At 40.9% G+C, this 24,470-nt stretch overlaps 1 protein-coding gene across 2 annotated transcripts in view; it reads right to left on the reverse strand.

The window, feature by feature from the left end:
- Positions 1-366: 366 nt before the first annotated feature.
- The window catches only part of map3k7cl (map3k7 C-terminal like), a 101,974-nt gene continuing 77,870 nt past the window's right edge, over positions 367-24,470 (reverse strand). For both annotated transcript variants that reach the window (XM_078559888.1, XM_078559889.1), the window contains one exon: positions 367-1,649. In XM_078559888.1, coding sequence (XP_078416014.1) covers positions 1,469-1,649 — 181 coding nt within the window. In that variant the 3' untranslated portion in view covers positions 367-1,468. The remainder of the gene's footprint in view (positions 1,650-24,470) is intronic.

Below are 24,470 nucleotides of genomic sequence, written 5' to 3' on the forward strand. Positions count from 1 at the left end.
TGGTAACCTAAGTGGCAACAGGGGAAAAAAATACAAGTAAATTGATGGGAAAAAAGCTTCCAATATTCCTATCAATCCTCTCATAGGGTTCATTAAAGCTACTTCCATGACGCACTGTTTGTAGGATTTAATACGGACAAATAAATGCAATAATGCTATACTAGCCTGAATGCTGGGAAATTGCATGAGTGACACAATGATGTTATTTTGACCTTGTTTGTAATACGTCTACCCACAAACTGAGAAGCATATCTGGTGCTGTTTAAGGACAGGAAATTGGACATAGTACTAAAGGCACAAAGATTCAATGTCACTGATCTTGTTCCTAATTCCAGCTGGCTAGGCCCAATTTACAAATTGTAAAAGTCATGTCACCCAAGTTTTATTGAAATTATAGGTATCTGTACAACTATTTCAAATAATACAGTGGAGACCAATTTTGAATCTCTTGTTAAATTCTTTGAGTACTTAACATTCTATGCAGGTTTCACATTATATTCTTTCCATCTCATAACAATTGAAAGAGAGGAGTTCCATGCACTGAAAGAAGATTTAGTAAGCTGTAGAAAATAATGAAACTACTCCAGGTATCATTGCTTCTATAGATAAAATGCTAAATGTGATTACACCTTGTAAAACATGGTATAGAATTGCTCCAAGTATTCTCAAAGAATTAAAACTAAAAACTACTTAACCACGTATGTATAAAAATTTTACAAGATTATAACTTTAATAAATTGCCCATTTGCACTGCCTGTATTCTTAGTTGACTGAAAGAGTAAATTTCGAAACGTATGGTGCATATCATATATAAAAGTCCTGCATGAGTAACTTATTCTGTAAGTGCAGTTTTTCAATTTGCAAAGGACTAAAAATGAAAATAGAAGTATCTCAGAAAATCTCCATGGGTTTCAAAAATTATTTTTGAAATCTCAAACACCTTTCACATTTTTGTTGCATGCATGCACTGTTGATTTAAAAAGGAGTTGCACTTTTGAAATGTTTAAATTAAACTTTCAAATTAAATTTGAATTTTAAACAAATATAAGTACAGAATATTCTGTTATGATATATATGATTCTTTATCAGCATTTATTTGATCATTATACAAATGTTTTTGTTTAAAAAATATTTTTCATGTTTTCAATTTGTTTAAATCAAGAACATTGATGCATTTAGTATTTGCATGTTTATGACTTCTGGAGTTCTTAACCCCTTTCCATATTGTATTCTTTGATGCCAGCAAATTGAAATGTTGCTACATATTGTGTACAAATAAAAAGAAAAGCTCATCTGGGAAAACTACAGCAATGCTGCAAATCAGCTTCCAGTAAAACACTGAACTACCAAAATAGCTTCTGTTCTCCTTATTGCAAACTCTTCCAATTGATTCTGTGAATCTGCAAAAATGATTCTGTAGCTATTCCAGCATTTTGCTTGTCATAAATATAGCACCGCCTGCCTGGAGTCAAGAAGATCCCTGTTGCTGCTGTAGTAGCACCTGAAGTTTCTCTAGATGTTCTCTACACTGTAAATGGTAGGAAGTCAGAGAGTGGTTCTCTTCAGAGAGCTGCTGGTATTCCTGTGTTAGGTGTGTAGCATTCAGTTGATCCTTTTCATCTTGATCAAGTTCTGCAATCAGCTGTTTTCTGACAAATAACAGAAATATGAATACTGAATGAATATACTTTCCAACACATCATGTAGTAGGTCACAATTACGTGCTTATATTCTCACTCTTAAGTACTTCATAACAAAATATGATCATACTAACTTGTACTTCTCATAGACACTTTTAAGCAACTGCTGAGTCTACATATAAAACTTGGGTGGATAGTTGGGCAATGCTGAGATAGACAACTTCTTGCTGCAATTCAACAGGAATGGCTACCCAAAGGCTACCTTTCACCAAACTTGCAATATAACACAACATATTATGCAGGATTGCACTTGACCAATTCATTCAAATATTAAATAAAAACAGAAAATGTGGAAATACTCAGCAGGTTAGGTAACATCTATGGAGAGAGAAAAGTTTACAAAGGCACCAGCACAGGCCATTCTGATGAAATTAACTTTGTTAACTTTTAATGTTAGCTTTGTTTTTATCTCCACATCTGCTGACTGACCTGCTGAGTATTTCCAGTATTTTCTATTTTTATTTCGGATACCCTGCATTCCCAGTTTTTTGTTTTTATTAAAAGTAAGGCTTTGTATTTTTCATGATTTCTAGTTTTGTGACCAAAAGCAAGAATTTAAACATTCTTTAAGAAACAAGCCCTAGAAGACTATACAGGCAATTCTAATAGTGAGATACTGAACGCCCATTCAGCATGTTACAGTTTAGATCCAAGTCTCAATTACTGGGAAGAAGTGCCTTAAATCCGACCTATGAATTTCAATCAACAAATTTGGATGTAGCCGTTCTCATGAGCATAGTGGTCCAGGAGGACTGACAAGTTCCACATCACACTCACCCTATAGGCTGCTGGTTTCCTATGGAAAACCATTGGAAGTGATATGTATTATATAAATATAAGTCTTTCTTTCTTTAATATGTTATGGAAAGAATTGCATTTATATAGCATGTTATCATGCCCTTAGCACATCCCAAAGCATTTTATAATCAATGGATTGCTTTTAAAATGGTATTGCTTTTGTTATATAGGCAAACTGAGTTATTTTTTATTACACATGTCCTAAATATAGATAAATTAATCAAGCGATCTGTGTTTACTGGTGTCAATTAATGGAGGAATGTTGACATTCACATCAGGGAAATGTCATGATATTCTTCAAATTATGAGTAGAATCTTTTACATCCACCTAAGCAGACAAACAGCCTTGCGTTAACGCCCCATTTGTAAGATAGCACTTCCAAGAATGCAGTATGTTCTGGAGTGAAGTGTCAGCCTAGATAAGAGGGGCTTGAATCCATGACTTTCTATAATATGTGCATTTATATGCATTAATCTTAGCATGCTTTATGTCCATTCTATCATTCTGTTTGTTTCAAGAACAATCCTTGTTCACTACTATGGAATATACATAGCTTGGACAACATTTTGCTGCTAGTATAAACTGGTTCACACTGCAACAATGCAAATGTGTGAGACTCTAAAGGTACATTCAAAAAGAAAAGAAATTGCACATTAATTAATCAAGCATCTTAATGTAAATTCTCAAATTAAAAAGGACAAAGTTAAATGTTCAGTTGGTGCATTTATCTTATCTTTGCAACGGGCTGAAATGGTCACCAAATCTCTGACAAGAAAGCAGTTTTGTTGCTTGTTTCCTGATTGATGCCCTTGAAAATACCACTGCTGTGCGTTGTGGTAAATATTTGTCCTCTGAGATAAGTCTGCAACTACTGAGTCATGCTGCTTCATTCATTTTTCTGAACTGTCTATATAGATAAATGCATTAGACGTTGCAATGTGAGGTGTCCATTTATTACTTGAAGTGTTCAGTTTGGAATTCTGTGTATTCAAACATTGAATATTTGCATTAATAGTAAAAGATTATTGGAGCTCATATTGCAGGGCATAAGGTAGTTCAGAAGTACAGATAACACACCTACAATTTCTGATACTCTCAAACCTTGATAATTTGCCCATGAACAAGATTAATATTGATAAGAAATCCTCTCCACTTATTCATAATCATAATTAAACATCGACTCCTCATTGAATACATTTAGAACTTATATAAATAGTAACTGATACTAAAAAAAAGACCTCCTACAATAAGGGACAGGTGCATCACAAGTTGGAACACTGTTCTCTTCTCTTTGGGCCAGGGAGTAAATTCAGCCTGAATTAATGGGTTGAAAATTTATCTCTCTGCCACTTGTAAAACGCAAGTGTCAAATTGGCTGTTGCAACTGGGTGGGTTTGAGTCTAGAGCACAAAACTAACTCCACTTTAACGCTTAACTGCTACTCATGCAGAAAAGAGCCAGGAGGAGGCTGGTGGAGCAAAATGGATGAATTCCTACTTCAGAAGTGGCCATTGATGAGGGCATTGCTGCTGATGTGGTGTACGTGGACTTCCAGAAGGTATTTGATACAGTGTCACACAATAGACTTGTCAGCAAAGTTGTAGCTCATGGGATAAAAAGGACAGTAACAACATGGATATGAAATTGGCTGAGTGACAGGAAACGGAGGCCGAGATTTTCTGGACCCGAACCTGGGACCTCCTTCTCACACTGATGTACTTCCCAATGAGCCATCAGAAGAGTTATTACATCATTGTTTTAAAATAATACATTTTTAACGTAGTAAGAATGATTCATACTAGCAGTTTATCATCTTTCTTGATATATTGTTTTCTGCTGCTAGACCTACTTGGTGCTTTCTGTTACAATAAAACCATTGATTGGCACTAATATGCTTAAAGAAATAGGATATTCTATAGAAAGTATTTTTGTTTCTTTTTCTACGTCTCAGCTGCATAACTGATGAGAAATCGCAGAGAAGCCATTCCCAGCAACAAATCCCATAGAGACCTTGCAGTTCAGTTCAGGTAAAAGTACAATTCCTTAATCAGCTATTATCAGTGACAGGCTCAGTCAGTTCTGATTCTATGGAATTGGCATCCTCTCCCTCGCAGCCACACGAAGATGTCAACCATTAAAGGGGAACCATATTCTATTGGGAAGTACTTGTGATACAACACACTTCCCCCTTATACACTTCCATAATTCTATTAAAAAATTCTAAACATTAGAAGAATTATAACTTTAACATTGTATTGCAATATCATGGGGATCTAACATTAGTGATTGTTTTGACACCCAAACAATGCTTGCCTTAAAGGATAGGTGTTGCTAATTCATGGACACAGAGTAAGGTCATCTCTTCAAAGATTAAAAATTATAGCATTATGGAGTAGATTTTCTGAATCCAGCTCCTAAAGGTGAACAGACAATGTGAGGTAGAGGTGAGCTGGGGTGGTTAACATGACATTGAGTTATTCCACTAGATTCTGGTGTCAGATGCCAATTCTAAGATTTTTTATCCAGGATTTATTTAAATTGGCAGAAAATAGGGTGGCTCTATTATGTGAGGACAATCCACCCCACCCACATTTCCATTGTGTACTCCAACAGGCCTGTGTGTCCACTCCAAAGTAAAAAAAGTAAATTTGTCCATTAGTTTCTGCTTTACATTTTATAAATTTCCAGGTACCTGACTCAATAACGGAGCAGATCAGCTGAAAACCAGACATGTAGGGAACCTTGTGTGAGTTTTGTTTTGAGACTGAACGTCAGTTAGTGAGTTTTACTTTGCATATGCTCTAACCCGGCATCTGGCGGTGTTGATGCTCATGTTAGGGGAATAAAATGTCACATACCCGATGGGTTAAATGGTCTCCTTTTGTTCTGTATTATTCTATGATTTTATAATCAGGTAATGATAAATGCACATATTTATCAGTAATTGATATATTTGAAAAATAAACAAAATTAGAAGGATATTAGAAAGAACTTTGATTTTAGTTTAACTGTCTGGTTTTAAAAAGGGCCCTGATGAGGAAACTTCCTCTTTATTGAATTTATACATTTTTTACAATGTTTGTTTCAGTTCAGCTAAAGGAAACAGTCTCTGGATCACGATCCTCTTTTTCACAATATGCAGTCTGTCTAAGCTCAGGTTCACGTTTGAAGCAGCACTAAAAGTACAAGTTCAATTACAATTCAGGAAATGGTCTCAGGATCATGGACAGGGCAGTGTGCGGTTAGATTTGGTATCATGGGCTGTTTCCACTGTCTCAAACTCTCTGGACTGCTCATTTAGCAGTCTTCAAACATAATGACATTTTGTCCTGATAAATCAGATTTCGAGACAAAAGGTCCCACAATGCAAATACTATAAAGTTAGTTAACACATATGCTGAGTGTATAAGATCCTCACGATTCTATAAAGATCAATTTAACATGGTGTAAGGAGAGGTTAGGGAAATGGAAACAAATATATAGATCTTTCAGAGAGCTGACATAGGTACTGTGGGCCAAATGACCTCCTTCTCGGCTGTATGGTTCCATAATCAAGTACGATCACAGTCCCAGAGAGTTACTGATGCACATCTCAAAAGTTGTAACAGAGAATGCAATGCTCAAATGCTGCAACCATGCTTTTCCCACAATCTGGAGCTGTTCTGAACTCCAAAATTAGAAGCCTGTGTTCAATAAAATGAAATTCCACATCTCTACAATTCTAAGATAACATTACTGAAATTTCACCACATGACTAAACCTCAGTCAAGCCACACATCACAATTTAAAAAACAATTGTTAACCTCACAATTGCAGAATTGTTGGAATTTTTTTTACATTCTTTCATGTGATGTGGGCATCACTGGCAAGGCCAGCATTTGTTGCCCACCCCTAATTGCCCTTGAACTGAGTGGTTTACTCAGCTATATCAGGGGGCAGTTAAGTCAATCACATTGCTGTGGGTCTGGAGTCACATGTAGGCCAGACCAGGTAAAGAGGCAGAATTCCTTCCCTAAACAACATTAGTGAACCAGATGGATTTTACAACAATCAATGATAGTTGGTCACCATCACTGATGACTAGCTTTATATTCCAGATTTTATTAATTGAATTTAAATTCCACCAGCTGCTATGATGGGGTTTGAACCCATGTCCCCAAAGCATTAGCCTGGGCTTCTGGATTACTAGTTCAGTGACATTACCACTATGCCAACATTGCCCCTCATTTGACAAGTACATCATCATTTTGAGGTTTGAACCTATCCTGGCTGTCATTGAAATTCAGTCAGGATCAGGAAACATTTGTTCCTTAAAGAGTTTATTATAATGACAGTTGACAGTATTTCAAAATATTGGTCGAGAAATTTGATAGTGATGCACCTGTTTACAGGCACCAAATGGACACCCAAGCCTCGGCTATGGCCAGCACTAAGCACATGCCGATTACAAGCTGGAAGTGCCCTGAATGCCATATATGCATTGGCAAAAATGTAGCCATTCTAGAGCCACACCTGAAACAGGATTTATCCCATTTGTTTATGCAAATAAGGGGTTTACTTTGCTTTGAGTCCAGAAGCCCTAATGATGAGGCAGAGCGGCGGATGAGAAAGAAAGAAAAGGAAGCAAATCCTGCACTCTGGGTCCCACTACCTCGTGGGATGTCCTGTCCCATGTGCCCAAAGATCTGCGGGACAAGAATTGGCCTGTTCAGTCACATGAAGACCATGGCAGAAACTCACGACCCTGACATCATGATTGAAATCAGGATGTAGAATCAGTTTGGGTGGAGAAGAGGAATAGTAGGGGAAAAAAGTCACTAGTGGGAGTGGTCTACAGGCCCCCTAACAGTAGCCACAGTGTAGGACAAATTATTCAAAAGGAAATATCATGTGCTTGTGATAAAGTGATAATCATGGGTGATTTTAATCAACATATAAACTGGAAAAATCAGATTAGCAGTAGTAGCCTGGTTGAGGAGTTCTTAGAATGCTTTTGAGATAGTTTCTTAGAGCAGCAGGATGTGATTGCACTGGAGGTGGTGCAGAGGAGATTCACCAGGATGTTGCCTGGGATGAAACATTTAAGTTATGAAGAGAGGTTGGATAGGCTTGGGTTGTTTTTGTTGGAGCAGAGAAGACTGAGGGGCGACCTGATCGAGGTGTACAAGATTATGAGGGACATGGACAGGGTGGATAGGGAGCAGCTGTTCCCCTTAGTTGAAGGGTCAGTCACGAGGGGACATAAGGTCAAGGAGAGGGGCAGGAGGTTTAGGGGGGATGTAAGGAAAAACTTTTGTACCTAGAAGATGGTGACAGTCTGGAATGCGCTGCCTGAGAGGGTGGTGGAGGCGGGTTGCCTCACATCCTTTAAAAAGTACCTGGATGAGCACTTGGCACGTCATAACATTCATGGCTATGGGTCAAGTGCTGGTAAATGGGATTAGATAGGTAGGCCAGGTGTTTCTCACGTGTCGGTGCAGACTCGATGTGCCGAAGGGACTCTTCTGCACTGTGTGATTCTGAGCATGTTCTAGAACCAACCAGAGAGCAGGTTATATAAGACTTGGTATTGTGTAATGTGACAGGATTAATTAATGATCTCATAGTAAAGGCACCCCTAGGTAGTAGTGACCACAGTATGATTGAATTTTACATCCAGTTTGAAAGGGAGAAGAGTGGATCTAAGACTAATATCTTAAACTTAAATAAGGGCAACTATGTGGGCATGAAAGCTGAGCTCGCTGAAGTGAACTGGGATACAAGGCTAGAGGATAGATCAATAAAGAAGCAGTGGCAGACATTTAAGGGGATATTTCAGAATATTCAGAATAAGTATATTCCTACTGTAAAGAAAAATTCTAAGGGGGGGACCCACCACCCGTGGTTAACTAAAGAAGTTATAGAAAGCATCAAACTTAAGGAGAAAGCATATAACTGTGCAAAGATGAGTGGCAGGAGAGATGATTGATCAGAATATAAAGAGCGACAGAGAATGACTAAAAGGTTAATCAGGAGAAATGAATTAGAGTATGAGAGGAAGCTAGCTAGAAAGGTAATAACAGAAAGTAAAAGATTCTACAAGTATTTAAAAAGGAAAAAAGTAAAGTGAGTGTTGGTCCTCTAGAGAATGACAGTGGGGAGTTAATAGTAGATAATAAGGAAATGGTGGGAGAAATGAACAAATATTTTGCTTATGTCTTCACAACAGAGATACAAAAAACATTCCAGCAATAGCTGCAAATCAGGTGGTGAAAGGGAGAGAGGAACTTTGTGAAATTGCAATCACTAGGGAAAAGGTACTGAGCAAACTGTTGGAGATGCAGACTGACAAGCCTCTGGGTCCTAATGGGCTACATCCTAAGCTCTTAAAAGAGGTGGATATTGAGGTCGTAGATGCGTTGGTGTTAATTTTCCAAAATTTGCTAGATTTTGGGAAGGTTCCATCAGACTGGAAAGTAGCAAATATAACCCTTCTATTCAAGAAGGGAGCGAGGCAGAAACAGGGAACTATAGACCAGTTAGCTTAATGTTTGTCGTGGGGAAGTTATTAGAATCAATCATTAAGGAGGTTATAGCTGGGCACTTTGAAAAGCTCAAGGTAATCAGTAAGAGTCAGCATGGTTTTGTGAAAGTAAAATAATGTTTAACCAATTTATTGGAATTTTTTGAAGGAATAACATGCACTGTGGAGCCTGTAGGCATACTGTATTTCGATTTTCAGAAGGCATTTGATAAAGTGCCACATCAAAGGTTATTACAGAAAACAAAAGCTCATGGTGTAGGGGGTAACATATTAGCATGGATAGAAGATTGGCTGGCTGGCAGAAAACAGAGAGTATGCATAAATGGGTCTTTTTCGGATTGGCAGAATGTGACTAGCGGAGTCCCACTGGGGTCTGTGCTGGGGTCTCAACTTTTGACAATTTATATCAATGATTTAGATGAGGGGAGCAATGGCATGGTAGCTAAATTTGCAGATGACACAAGGTAGGTAGGCAAGTATGTTGTGAAGAGGACATAAGCGGGTTGCAGATGGATATAGATAGGTTGAGTGAATGGGCAAAGATCTGGTAAATGGAGTTTAATGTGGGAAAATGTGAAGTTGTTCACTTTGGCAGGAAGAATAAAAAAGTATTATAAAAAAGAATAAAAGAGTATTACTTAAATGGAGAACGGCTGCATAATTCTGAGATGCAGAGGGATCTAAGTGCTCTAGTACATGAAACGCAAAAAGTTAGCATGCAGGTACAGCAAGTAATTAAGAAGGCTAATGGAATGCTATCATTTAAATATGAGAGGAATTGAACATAAAAGTAAGGATGTTATGCTTCAGTTATATAGGTCATTGGTGAGACTGCATCTCGAATACTGTGTGCAGCTTTGGTCTCCTTCTTTAAGGATGGATAGAGGCGGTTCAGAGGAGGTTTACTAGATTGATTCCTGGAATGAGTGGGTTGTCTTATGAGGAGAGGTTGGACAGACTGGACTTGTTTCCACTGGAGTTTAGAAGAGTGAGGGGTGATTTGATTGAAGTATACAAGATCCTGAACAGTTGACAAGGTGGATGTGGAAAGGGTGTTTCCTCTTGTGGGTGAGTTCAGAACTAGAAGGCACTGTTTTAAAGTTAGGGGTCACCTTTTAAGGGCAGAGGTAAGGAGAATTTTTTTCTCTCAGAGGGTTGTGCTACTTTGGAACTCACTGCCTCAGAAGGCAGTGGAGGAGTCATTGAATATTTTTAAGACAGAGGTAGATAGATTCTTGTTAGGCAAGGGAATCAGAGGTTATCAGGGATAGTTGGGAATGTGGAATTCAAAACGCAAGATCAGCTATGATCTTATTGAATAGCGGAGCAGGCTCGAGGGGCCAAATGATCTACTCCTGTTCTTATTTCTTATGTTTCTCATGAATCGAGGGACTGAGGGACAACTGACCAAGACAACAAGGGGCTTAACTTTGTTTGTTGTAAAAATTTGTTTGCTGGCATACATGCAGGCATAAAGGGACCACTGCAGATCATCACCAAAAAGTATGGAAAAAATAATTGCTGAATGTGGAGCCAGGAGAAGGAGAAGAGATCCTCATAACCCCTCTAAAACCACATGCCACTACCAGCCATCTCTCTTTCTCTCCCCTCAATTACCACCTTGACCCCCATCTCAATGTTTGGATCATCCTCAACCTCCAATATTCCTCCTACTGATTGCCCTTCCTTCCCCTTTACCCACTTACCAAGATTCAAAGCTTTTCCATTGGCAAGCTGCATGGAGATGCTCAGGTTATATCTGCAGCTCGCTGGTCTTATTTGAATTTGATATGAGGCCGAATATTGAGTGCACCTCAATTCTACCTGTTCAAATGCAGGGATCCTTTCTTCTGCCAGTAAGTCAGTGCAAACAAAGGTTTAGGCTATAGCCACTTATCTTGATCTAAATAAATGGTATTTAGACTGCTCATTTATGAATTATACCTCTTTTGATCTAACCAGAAGGTTGATAATATAGAGGAACTAAGTGCCCTTTTAGAAAGGGCATCATGTACTGTAACAACAAAAAACAAAAACTTTAAAGGAAAGTTTGCTAATCAGATTAAAGTGAATTCCCAGGGTGATGCACTCCAGTCCCCTGAGTTGCAGACTATCACATCATGTGGAGCTAATCATTGAATCATGCTGATGGATTAAAACCCAGTGATCCATGCACATATGGTTGCAATTCTCATCTACTAACCAGTGATTCATGTTCACATGATTGCAATTCTCATCTACTAACCAGTGATTCATGCTTATATGATTGTTATCCTGGTCTAGTAACCCAGTGAGCTGTGCGCATATAGTTGAAATCCTGGTCTAGTAACTCTACTACTGATGTGTAACAACTAACTCTTTCAATGCTCATTGGCTAGGTTCACGTGAAGAACTACCATCTAGCTGAGGTCAAAGAGGATCTCTGCCATCTCTGGGACTGCATTCCATTGTAAATAGTGCTTTCAGGAAAGTGGGAAAGAAAATTGGTAAAACAAAGTACTGTGCTCTTAAAGTACCTGTCACTAATGGAAAGCGCTTCAATAGTCGTTATCCTTCTGTCCACCTTGAACACAAAGTTGAAATTACGACTGCTGTTCTCTTTCCTACACATTCTTTCTCGGGATATCCAAAATGTTTCTTCCTTTAGCTTTCTCTTCTCATCTGACCTACAACTTTTAAAACCTAATTTGATACCACCAATCCAGCAACTTGTAAACTTACCACATCTTCTCTCAAATTTGTTTCAACCTTGATAGTGTATTGTCTTGGCTCTTCAATATGAGTTTTTCAAGAGAAAACCAAGACTCTTCCCTAATGACTCAGCTAAAATAGCAAATAGTTGAGTTGCAAAGAAAGAAACTTCATTTATATAATGCCTTTCATCCCATCAAAATGTTCCAAAATGCTTCACAGGCAGTGGATTATTTTAATGTGTGGCACGTGTTACAGTCAATTTGCATTTGGCAAGGTCCAACAAGAAATTATATGAAGAAGCAATTAACTTATTTTAGGTGGTGCTAGTTGAAGGAGGAATGTTGACCAGGACATCTCTGCTTTTCTTCTAGTAGTGCCATGAGATCTTTATGTCCACTAAATAGGCCTCCGTTTAACGTATCTTCCAAAAGACTTTAGCACTGCAATGGAGCGTCAGTCTAGAATTTATGTTAAAGTCGGGGAGTGGGACTCAAACACATACCTTCTGACCAGAGGTAAGTGTCACTACTTGAGATAAGCTGACAGAGATCAGAAACAAACCAGATTCAACTCTTTGTCTGTGATGAATTAGTTGATCCTAATTAAGGTTCAGTAAGAACACCTCAATGGGCTTTAAAGATGAGGGATAAAAAAATCAGCAAAAGTTCTTACTCCTTATTGCTAAACAACCTCTTGTGCCACAAGTGTATATGCCATTGTATTTGGGTGTGATAACCCCGCAGTAACATAACTTGCTTACATCCAAAGTCTAAACTGGATCTTTAGGCAAGTTATTGGTAGGTGCCTGGCACTCTTGGTAATGTACTCCAGCAAGGAATCAATACTCTCAGCATAGGAGAAAGGGAGGGAGAACATGAAGGGAAAAATAGGGTTAAAATGGGGAAGACCAAAAATGGATGAGAAGAATTGTTTATGGTGAAACCATCCTATTGCGTGGATCAATAGCTTGTTGATCTTTATTGCTGTCTATGAACTGTGTAATTCACCTATGAACAAAGTGCATACAGTTCACAAATATACAACTTCACAACAACCTTCTACTTTTGAACATGAAAATATTACTTTGTGTAAGTCACTTAACTTGCTCTCTGATACTCTGCTAATACATCATTTGTGTTTGGTCAGCAGGTGGCACTCATTCACAATCTAGTCACCTTATAGTGCTTGGTTGTATGTGCAACCTTGCTAGACTGTTAACAGTAGTATCCCAACTACCTCAATTCAATTTTAAGAACAGAAGTGTTTGAAAAACAAGGCAGTAAAACAGCCTAAGCGGACCATTTTGAGTTAATATGTCACGACCCTGAAACTCCATTGAAACAATAATATTGTGTTACTGCCCATTACTCACTCTAGCCTGGACACACTTTGGGTGATAGTGGAAAATGGGTGCTATAAATTCAGCTTCTTGTTGTACAATTCTGCTGATCTTCACTGTTATGAGTTCACTCAAAGTCAAAATTACCTACTCTGAATTGAATTGTTCAGAGCTAATTTTGTTAGAATCTCAGTGAAAATATCCAAAATCCCATAAATTTGCAGAGATATCCATAAATTCCGCATTACTTCTGTGCTTGAACTATAGCCTTGTTACTTTATAAGTTACATCAACATAAAATCACATATTCCTGTTATATACTTGTGACCTCATCAATGAGACACATTTCCTGCTTCTGCAATCCTCTTTATACTCAACTGCTGACTCTCCATCTGCCCTTCCTGGTTCTCATGTTAGTTCACATTGTCAATATTTCCTTCTCTTCAGGCATTATCCCTTCCCTCTTCAAAACAGGCAGCATCATCAAAGAACCCACCCTCATTTCTTCTGTCCTCACCAACTAGCATCCATCTCCAATGTGGCACGTTTTGTTGAATAACTCAGAGAATGTGAGAAACACAGAGAGAGATGGTTACCACATCAAGAACACATAGAAATTTTATTTTAGATTTTCAACACCAATTCTCTTTGTGTCTGTATTTTTCCCTGGTATTACCACAAACATTTTCATATAGAAAAGACAAATGAAATAATACAGGAAAATGTGTGGCAAGCACAAACAGTTTGTGTAGTAATTATAGTTTTGATAAATGTAGGACTGTAGCTTTAAGAATAATCCTGTGTTGTAAGATCACATGATCTGTGTAAACCAATGAGTTAGCAGTGCGGGGAAAGGCTGGGCTGGATTTCTTCTTTAGTTAAAGAGTTAGATGCACACATGTAGTTGCTGCTGCTGCCTTGTAAATATAACTCAATATTTCCACCAAGAAAAGTTGCCTGGAAAATCAGCTCTAAAACAGTTTGATAAGAATGTGACCACAAAATAGCTAATGCATGGAGTCTGTTGTGCACAGGAAATGTTTTTGAAACATCTACTCCTTTTGCACTTCTTGAACAAAATAGTGAATACTGTTGTAATTGTTTTAGCAACAGAATTCTGCTACTGTATTACTGGGAATAGGAAGTGAATCCTCACTACTTCTGCTTACTTATTTTCAAATTAGGTGTTACTCAAATGTTTAATTTACTTCCTGCACATGGTAATTACTTTATTGTACTAAGTGTATTGCAGTTAGTTAAAATGGAGCCAATCCTTCCCCTTTTTTTTACTGATTTTGATTCCATTTCAAATCCTTTCATCAACTCTTAGTCTCTTTAATCTACAACTGAAGCTCACCATTCACAATGTTTTCAGCTACCCACAAAGTTTTCATGGGATTTTGAGAGGAGACTCGAAGCCATTGTAAGAGCTTGGGAATAGAAGCTGCTGGTTGCGTTATTTCACACCCCTGGCTTGCGTGCCAATTTACCGGCACCATCCCATCATTTTCCTAAAGGCCAAATCGGGGCAGGTAGCCAATTGAGGTCATTAAAATGCTAATTAAATGCATTGCTGCAGCGTCAGCCACATGGCAGCTACCAGAAGCAGCCAACCGATAGCAGACTGGTGGGGGGTTGTGGGTGGGACAGAGGTGTAGCATATCTTTGAGGACCCCCTGCCCACCACTGCCTACCTGGCCACAGCTGCAGCTGCAGGTAACCATATGGAAGGATTTCCCCATCAACCCCCTCCCCAACTCCCTAACAATGTTAATCTGGCAGCTGTGGTCATTTTTTACATTGAAAGTTTTAAAAGTGCTAAGAGAGCACCTCAAGATGGAGGGGCCCTCTCTCTCCCTTACCTGCATCTAGGCTGCAGCTCCTACTGTGCTAGAGGATTTTTGGCTATTAATTGGCCAATCAAGGGAAAATCAACCTCTGAAGAATAGTCATACAGATTCAAAATGTTAACTTTGTTTCTCTCTCCACAGATGCTGCCAAACCTGCTGAGTTTTTCCAGAATTTTTTGATTTTATTTCAGATTTCCAGCATCTGCAGTATTTTGCTTTCAAGGAAAAAATCAATGTTAGCTTGCTGTTCCTGTCAGGAAGATATAATAATTCTCACAAAATTATTGGAATTTATTGTAAAAGTAAAGAGTAATAGGGGGATGTGTCTATGTTTCCAAATGTGTCTATGTGTGTGTGTGTGTGTGTGTGTGACTTAATTGAATTAACCTGGGTGCTTTGATGTAAGAAGAGAAGTTAAGTTTGAAATGTTAATTAGGTAAACGTGGGGAAGTTTAAAAACATAGGTGTCAAGGGAACATTTGCATTTTTAAATAAGACAGACTAAATTGCTTTCAAAGGAGGGGTGAAATGTGCCACCCAGCCAGGTGAAGTTTAGAAATAGTGGGCAGAATTTTCCCGCCGTCGGAGAGGAAGTTGAAGAGCGGGCGCTCAGAGGCGCCATTTTACGTGGGCGGGCCAATTAAGGCCTGCCCAGCGTGATATCTGCACGGAAGCACTGTGCGCTCCCTGTGCAGGCGGGGGGGAGGGTGAATCCCTAAACCCAAGAGTGCGCTCTTTCGCACATGCACATGACAGAACGCACTCATCTCCCTGAGGCAAAGTGCTGCCTCAGGGAGATCGGCTGCACATTGAAAAATATTAAAAATAGAAAAAACAAATCCCTGACATGTCCCCTCATGTGACTCTGTCCATAACTTTTAAAAACACTTTAATTACATTTTTTAAAACCTACATGAAACTTCATCCTGCCCATGGATGAGGTTTCATGCTTTTTCTATTGCCTGTCAGAGCTCCTGGCCTGCCTGCTAACCTTAAGGTTGGATGGGCAGGTCCATTAATTACTTTAATGACTCCGTCAATGGCCTCAATTGGCCATTGCCAGGTCGGCGGGCACACAGCTGATTTTGCTGCGCCTCCGCCTACCTGAAAATTTAAATGGGGCGTGGTGATGTCGGGAGTTTCGCCCGTCATCACCGCGCTTCATTTTACACGTCGGTGAGCGGGGGTGGGGCCCGCCCCCCGCTCGCCGATGGGAAAATCCTGGCCAGTGTGTTTATTTTTCCCACAGATTACTGGTGAAACTTAGTGCTATGAGAGGTTTTTATTATCAGGAAGATAAAGTCCAAAGACATAATGAAACAATGAGAAGAATTTTCCTGTCAGTGAGCGGGGGTGGGGGCCCGCTCGCTGACGCGTAAAATGACACGCAGTAACGTCGAGCGGTTGTCCCAACGTCATCGCACGTCATTTAGATTGTCAGTTCGGCGGGGGCGCAGCCTGCTAAACTATCAAAGGCCTAAAACAAAGTAATTAAAGTTATTAAGAATGCTGCCTGTCCAACCTGCGAAAGAGCGCAGACCCCGATTCAGGGAATCCCCCCTGCTCATACAGGGAGCATACAGCGCTTCTGGGTGTCCATCACGCTGGGCAGGTCTTAATTGGCCCACCCACGTAAAATGTTGGCGCTCACCCGATTGGGGGCGCCGATCGGGTTTGCGCTCGCTCCCACCCGCCCCCGCGCAACCCCCCCCTCAACAGGGGGAAAACTCAGCCCAATGGGTATTTGCATTCAAAAGGGAAAATACATATAAATGGCTGAAGGCTGTGTGTAAGGGTAGGCATTTTTAAGACCTACAGTTGTGAAAAAGCCTTCAGCTTCTATGTCTCAAGCTGCTGTCTCCAAGGACTGAAGTGAAGAAAACTCATTTTGAATTTGACTTGTTCAGGGTATCATGTTTCTTTGCCTGGGTCTGTTGAAATCTATGGCCGGAATATTCTGGTCGGCATGTGGGGGCAGACCCCGCTCGCTGACGTGTAAAATTACATGCAGTGACATCAGGCGTGCGTCCCAACATCACTGTGCGTCATTCCGATCCTCAGTTCGGCGGGCGTGCAGCAGAGTCAACTGTGCACCCGCTGAACTGTCAAAGGCCTATTAAGGCCATTTGAAAAACTAATTGAAATAATTGACAGGGCTGCTCGGCCAACCTTAAGGTTGGCGGCAGGTGAAAAGCCCAGGCGGCCTTCGCATTTAACATGAAACCTCATTCATGGGCGGGATGAATTTTCATGAATTGTTTATAAATCAAATAAAATTTTTTTAGTAAAATTCATTGACACTGTCACATGAGGGGACATGTCTGAATAATTTTTGCTATTCTTTTTTTAAAGTTTTAATAATGAAAATAATCTTCCTGAGGTAGCTCCGTGTCTCAGGGAGATTTCTGCGCTCTTTTGTGCATGCACTCTCATGTGACTCTCCCTCCTCCCCCCGCCCGCACAGGTAGCGCTTAGCACTTCCGGGTGTGGGTCATGCTGGGCGAGCCTTAATTGACCCGCCCACGAAAAATGGCGGCGTGCAGCTGATCGCCGCCCGCGCCTGCTCCGGCCCAGCCCGCACGACAGGGAGAAAATTCTCCCCTATGTGTCTTACTATTGCTTTAACAAAAGTGTAACTGGGAGTTAGATTGATTAGGGGATTTAGAAGTTATCATAGTAGTAATTTATAGATCTATATAAGTATTTAAAATTGTTTTTTTTATTCATTCATGGGATGTGGGCTTCGCTGGCGGGGCCAGCACTTATTGCCCATCCCTAGTTGCCCTTGAGGAGGAGGTGGGAGCTGTCTTCTTGAACTGCTGCAGTCCATGTGGTGTAGATACAGCCACAGCGCTGTTAGGGAGGGAGTTCCAGGATTTTGATCCAGCGACAAAGAAGGAACGGTGATATATTTCCAAGTCAGGATAGTGAGTGGCTTGGAGGGGAACTTCCAGGTGGTGATGTTCCCATCTATCTGCCATCCTTGTCCTTCTAAATGGTAGTGGTCGTGGGTTTAGAAAGTGATGTTGAAGAACCCTTGGTGAATTCCTGCATTGCATCTTGTAGATGGTACACACTGCTGCTACTGTGTGTCGGTGGTGGAGGGAGTGAATGTTTGTGTACAGGGTGCCAATCAAGGGCGCTGCTTTGTCCTGGATGGTGTCAAGCTTCTTGAGTGTTGTGGGAGCTGCACTCATCCAGGCAAATGGGGAGTATTCCATCAAACTCCTGACTTGTGCCTTGTAGATAGTGGACAGGCTTTGGGGAGTCAGGAGCTGAGTGACTCATCGCACAATTCCTAGCCTCTGACTTGCTTTTGTAGCCATAGTATTTATATGGCTAGCCCAGTTCAGTTTCTGGTCAATGGTAACCCCCAGGATGTTGATACTGAGGGATTCAGTGATGGTAATGCCATTGAACATCAAGGGGCGATGGTTGTATTCTCTCTTGTTGGAGATAGTCATTGTCTGACACTTGTGTGGCGTGAATGTTACTTGCCACTTGTCAGCCCAAGCCTGGATATTGTCCAGGTCTTGCTGCATTTGGACATAAACTGCTTCAGTATCTGAGGAGTCGCAAATAGTGCTGAATATTGTGCAATCATCAGCGAACATCCCCACTTCTGACCTTATGGCGAAAGGAAGGTCATTGATGAAGCAGCTGAAGATGGCTGGGCCGAGGACACTACCCTGAGGAACTCCTGCAGTGATGTCCTGGAGCTGAGATGACTGACCTCCAACAACCACAACCATCTTCCTTTGTGATAGGTATGAATCCAACAGTGGAGAGTTTTCCCCCTGATTCCCACTGACGCCAGTTTTGCTAGGGCTCCTTGATGCCACACTCGGTCAAATGCTGCCTTGATGTCTAGAGCAGTCACTCTCACCTCACCTCAGGAGTTCAGCTCTTTTGTCCATGTTTGAACCAAGGCTGTAATGAGGTCAGGAGTTGAGTGTCCCTGGCGGAACCCAAACTGGGCATCAGTGAGTAGATTATTGCTGAGCAAGTGCTGCTCGATAGCACTGTTGATGACGCCTTCCATTACTTTACTGATGATCGAGGCTAGACTGATGGGGCGGTAATTGGCCGGGTTGGATTTGTCCTGCTTTTTGTGTACAGGACATAGCTAGGCAATTTTCCACACTGCTGGGTAGATGCCGGTGTTGTAGCTGTGCTGGAACAGCTTGGCTAGGGGTGCGGCAGGTTCTGGAGCACAAGTCTTCAGTATTATTGCCGGAATATTGTCAGGTCCCATAGCCTTTGCAGTATCCAGTGCCTTCAGCTGTTTCTTGATATCACGTGGAGTGAATCGAATTGGCTGAAGACTGGCATCTGTGATGCTGGGGACCTCCTGAGGAGGCTGTGATGGATCATCCACTCGGCAATTCTGGCTGAAGATTGTAGCAAATGCTTCAGCCTTATCTTTTGCACTGATGTGCTGGGCTCCTCCATCATTGACGATGGGGATATTTGTGGCGCCTCCTCCTCCAGTGAGTTATTTAATTGTCCACCACCATTCACGACTGGATATGGCAGGACTGCAGAGTTTAGATCTGATCCGTTGGCTGTGGGATTGCTTAGTTCTGTCTATCACTTGCTGCTTGTGCTGTTTCTCACACAAGTAGTCCTGTGTTATAGCTTCACCAGGTTGACACCTCATTTTTAGGTATGCCTGGTGCTGTTCCTGGCATGCCCTCCTGCACTCTTCATTGAACCAGGGTTGATTCCCTGGCTTGATGGTAATGGTAGAGTGGGGGATATGCCAGGCTATGAGGTTACAGATTGTGTTCGAGTACAATTCTGCTGCTGCTGATGGCCCACAGCACCTCATGGATGCCCGGTCTTGAGTTGCTAGATCTGTTCGAAATCTAACCCATTGAGCATGATGGTAGTGCCACACAACATGATAGAGGGTATCCTCAATGTGAAGGCAGGACTTTGTCTCCACAACGACTGTACAGTGGTCACTCCTACTGATACTGTCATGGACAGATATATCTGCAGCAGGCAGGTTGGTGAGGAAGAGGTCAAGTATGTTTTTCCCTCTCATTGGTTCGCTCACCACCTGCTGCAGATCCAGTCTAACAGCTATGTCATGTAGGACTTGGCCAGCTCGGTCAGTAGTGGTGCAAACGAGCCACTCTTGGTGATGGACATTGAAGTCCCCCATCCAGAGTACATTTTGTGCCCTTTCCACCCTCAGTGCTTCCTCCAAGTGGTGTTCAACATGGAGGAGCACTGATTCATCAGATGAGGGAGGGCAGTACATGGTAATCAGCAGGAGGTTTCCTTACCCTTGTTTGACCTGATAACATGAGACTTCATGGGGTCCAGGGTCAATATTGAGGACTCCCAGGGCAACTCCCTCCCGACTGCATACCACTGTGCCGCCACCTCTGCTGGTGATGGTGGTGTCTGGGGCATTATCTGTAAGGTATGATTCCGTGAGGACGACTATCTCAGACTGTTGCTTGACTAGTCTGTGAGACAGCTCTCCCAATTTTGACACTAGCCCCCAGATGTTAGTAAGGAGAACTTTGCAGGGTCAACAGGGCTGCGATTGCCATTGTCGTTTCTGGTGCCTAGGTCAATGCTAGGTGGTCCGTGTGGTTTCATTCCTTTTTTGTGACTTTGTAGCAGTTTGTTACAGCTCAGTGGCTTGCTAGGCTATTTCAAAGGGCATTTGAGAGTCAACCACATTGCCATGGATCTGCAGTCACGCGTAGGCCAGACCAGGTAAAGTCAACAGATTTCCTTCCCTAAAGGACATTACTGAACTAGATGGTTTTTTTTGTTTACGACAATCAACAATCATTCCATGGTCATCATTGAAATTTTAATTACAGATTTTTATTGCATTCAAATTCCACCATCTGCTAGGATTCGAACCTGGGTCTCCAGAGCATTACCCTGCATCTCTGGATTATGAGTCCAGCGACAGTAACACTACGCCATCACCTTCCCCCTTCTCTTGTTAATAAATAATTAACTTAGTTTTATAAAAGCCTATAAGACTTGGTGGTCTTATTACTACCGAGTTCAAGAAATGCATCTCAAAATTTATACAAATTGCAAAACAAGTTGTGGCAGTTGTTTCAAGTTTCCCTTTGGGATTTGAACAACTCAGCATTTACCATCGGTTCTGTCATAACAAAAATTGGGGGCTCTTTGCTGGATATATTTGAATTCCTTGATTTTTTTGAAGTTGATGAATCTTAAGGTTACGAGTACGAGAAGCACTTTGAATTCAGGAGTTGGTGTGAGGTTTTTTGTAGTGGTGAGACTACAATATGGCTTTGGCAGTTGGTCAGACTTGTCTGGAAGTTGAAGTTATAGCTTTGGCTGGTATACAAGTAAAGAAAGCTAAGTTAATGGAATTGACGGATAAGTTACACTCCGGATTACCTGTAGGGGTGAGGAAATCAAACATAAGGCCATAAGATGTGGGAGCAGAAGTAGGCCATTCGGCCCATCGAGTCTGCTCCGCTATTCAATGAGATCATGGCTGGTCTGATAATCCTCAACTCCACTATCCTGCCTTTTCCCCATAAAGCTCGATTTCCTTATTGATTAAAAATCTGTCTATCTCAGCCTTGAATATACTAAATGACCCAACTTCTACAGCCATCTGCGGTAAAGAATTCCACAGATTGACTACCCTCTGAGAGAAGAAATTCCTCCTCATCTTTGTCTTAAATGGGCGCTCCCTTACTCTGAGACTATGCCCTCTGGTCCTAGACTCTTCCACAAGGGGAAACAACCTCTCAGCATCTACCTTGTCAAGCCCGTTAAGAATCTTATATGTTTCAATAAGGTTGCCTCTCATTCTTCTAAACTCCAATGAGTACATGCCCAACCTACTCAACCTCTCCTCATCAGAAAATCCCTCCCTACCCAGGATCAACCTAGTGATCTTTCTATGGACTGCCTCCAATGCTAGTATATCTTTCCTTAGATAAGGGGACCAAAACTGTTCACAGTATTCTAGGTGTGGTTCTAATTAGTGCCTTGTATAGTTTTAGCAAGATTTCCCTATTTTTATACTCCATTCCCTTTGAAATAAAGGCCAACATTCCATATGCTTTCCCTATTACCTGCTGAACTTGTATGTTAGCTTTTTGGGATTCATGCACAAGGACTCCCAAATCCCTTTGTGCTGCAGCCTTCTGCAGTCTTTCTCCATTTAAATAGTATTCAGCTCCTCTATTCTTCCTGCCAAAGTGCATAACCTCACATTTTCCCACATTATATTCCATCTGCCAAGTTTTTGCCCAAACACTTAACCTGCCTATATCCCCTTGTAGACTCCTTGTGTCATCCTCACCACTTGCCTTCCCATCTATTTTTGTGTCACTTGCAAACTTGGCAATAGTACATTCACATCTAAGTCATTAATATATATTGTAAATAATTGAGGCCCCAGCACTGATCCCTGTGGCACTCCACTAGTTACAGATTGCCATCCCGAAAATGCCCCTCTTAGAAGACTGTCTGTCTTCTATTAGTTAGCCAATCCTCTATCCATGCTAATATACTTCCCCAACACCATGGGCTCTTATCTTATTAAGTAGCCTTATGGTGCGGCACCTTATCGAACGCCTTTTGGAAATCCAAATATATTACATCTACTGATTCACCTTTATCTATCCTGCTTGTTACCTCCTCAAAGAATTCTAGTAAATTTGTCAGGAATGATTTCTTCTTCATGAAGCCATGCTGACTATGCTTGATTAGATTATGTATTTCTAAATGCTCTGCTATTACATCTTTTATAACAGGCTCTAATATTTTCCCAATGACAGATGTTGAGCTGACTGGCCAAAGTTACCTGTTTTTTTTGTCTCGCTTCCCTTATGAATAAGGATGTTACAATGGCAGTTTTCCAATCCTCTGGGACTTTTCCAGAATAGAAGGATTTTTGGAAGATTACTACAGTGCATCTGCTATCTCTGTAGCTACTTCCTTTAATATCCTAGGATGCAACCCCTCAGGTCCAGGGGACATTAGTTTCCCTAGTACTTTTTCTCTAGTGATAGTTATTGTATTTATTTTTTCTTCCCCCCCACCCCCACACTTTTGCCCCTTGATTATTTAGTATTTTTGGAATGCTATTAGTATCTTCTACCATGAAGACTGAAGTAAAGTATTTATTCAACTCCTCTGCCATTTCCTGGTTCCCCATTATTTCCCCAACCTCATTCTCTAAGGGGCCAATGTTCACTTTGCCTTCTCTCTTCCTTTTTATATATTTCAAGAAGTTTACTGTCCGTTTTTATATTACTTGCTAGTTTACCCTCAAAGTTGATTTTCTCCCTCTTTATTATTCTTTTGATCATCTTTTATTGGTTTTTAAAACTTTCCCAATCCTCTGGCTTACCAAAAATCTTTGCCACATTGTATGTTTTTTCTTTCAATTTCATACTGTCCTTAACTTCCCTGTTTAACCATGGTTGATTTATCCCCTTCCGTGAATCCTTCTTCCTCACCGGATATATCTTTGTTGACAGCCATGAACTATTTTCTTAAACTTCTGCCATTGTTCATCAACCGTCTTTTCTGCTAAACTGCTTTCCCAGTCCACTCCAGCCAACTCTGCCCTCATTCCATTATAATTACTCTTATTTAAGTTTACCACAGTTGTTTCTGGCCCAGCTTTCTCACTCTCAAACTGAATGCTAAATTCTACCATATTATGGTCACTGTTTCCTCGGGGATCCTTTACTCTGAGTTCATTTATTAAACCTGCCTCATTACACATTACCAGATCCAAAATAGCCTGATCCCTGGTTGCATTCACAACATATTGTTCTAAGAAACTGTCCCGAATACACTGTATGAATTCTTGTTCGTGTCTACCTCTGCCAATTTGATTTTCCCAATCTACATGAAGATTAAAGTCACCAATGATTAATGTACTGCCTTCTTTACATGCCCTCATTATCTCCTGATTTATTCTCTGTCCTACAGTATAGATACTGTCAGGGGGCCTATAGACTACTCCCACCAGTGTCTTCTTCCCCTTGTTATTTCTTACCTCCATCCGTATGGAATCTGCATCTTCCGAGCCAAGATCCTTTCTGGCTACCGTACATATTCCATCTTGTACTACCAAAGCTACCCCACCACTCTTTCCTTCCTGCCTGTCCTTTTGAAAAGTCACATACCCCTGAATATTTAGTTCCCAGCTTCGATCTCCTTGTAACCATGTCTCTGTAATGGCTATAAGATCATACCCATTAACCTCTATTTGTGCCGTTAATTCATTTGTTTTAAATACTACGTGCATTTAGGTAAAGAGCCACTAATTTTGCCTATTTACAATTTTTTCCCCTTTTGACCCTATTTGCTGCTTTTTTTTAATGTTTGTACCCTCTGTCCCTTCCTGTCACATTCTGGGTATCATTACCTAAATAGCTGTCCTGCAAGGCTGCCATGTCCTTTTGCTTTGCAAGCCTACATATCCCCTTTCCAGACCCCCCCAACTCTATTTAGTTTAAAGCCCTCTCTACAGCCATAGTTATTCGATTCGCCAGAATACTGGTCCCAGCACGGTTCAAGTGAAGCC

This window comes from Cetorhinus maximus, chromosome 16 (assembly GCF_964194155.1).
Source record: "Cetorhinus maximus chromosome 16, sCetMax3.hap1.1, whole genome shotgun sequence".
NCBI lineage: Eukaryota > Metazoa > Chordata > Chondrichthyes > Lamniformes > Cetorhinidae > Cetorhinus > Cetorhinus maximus.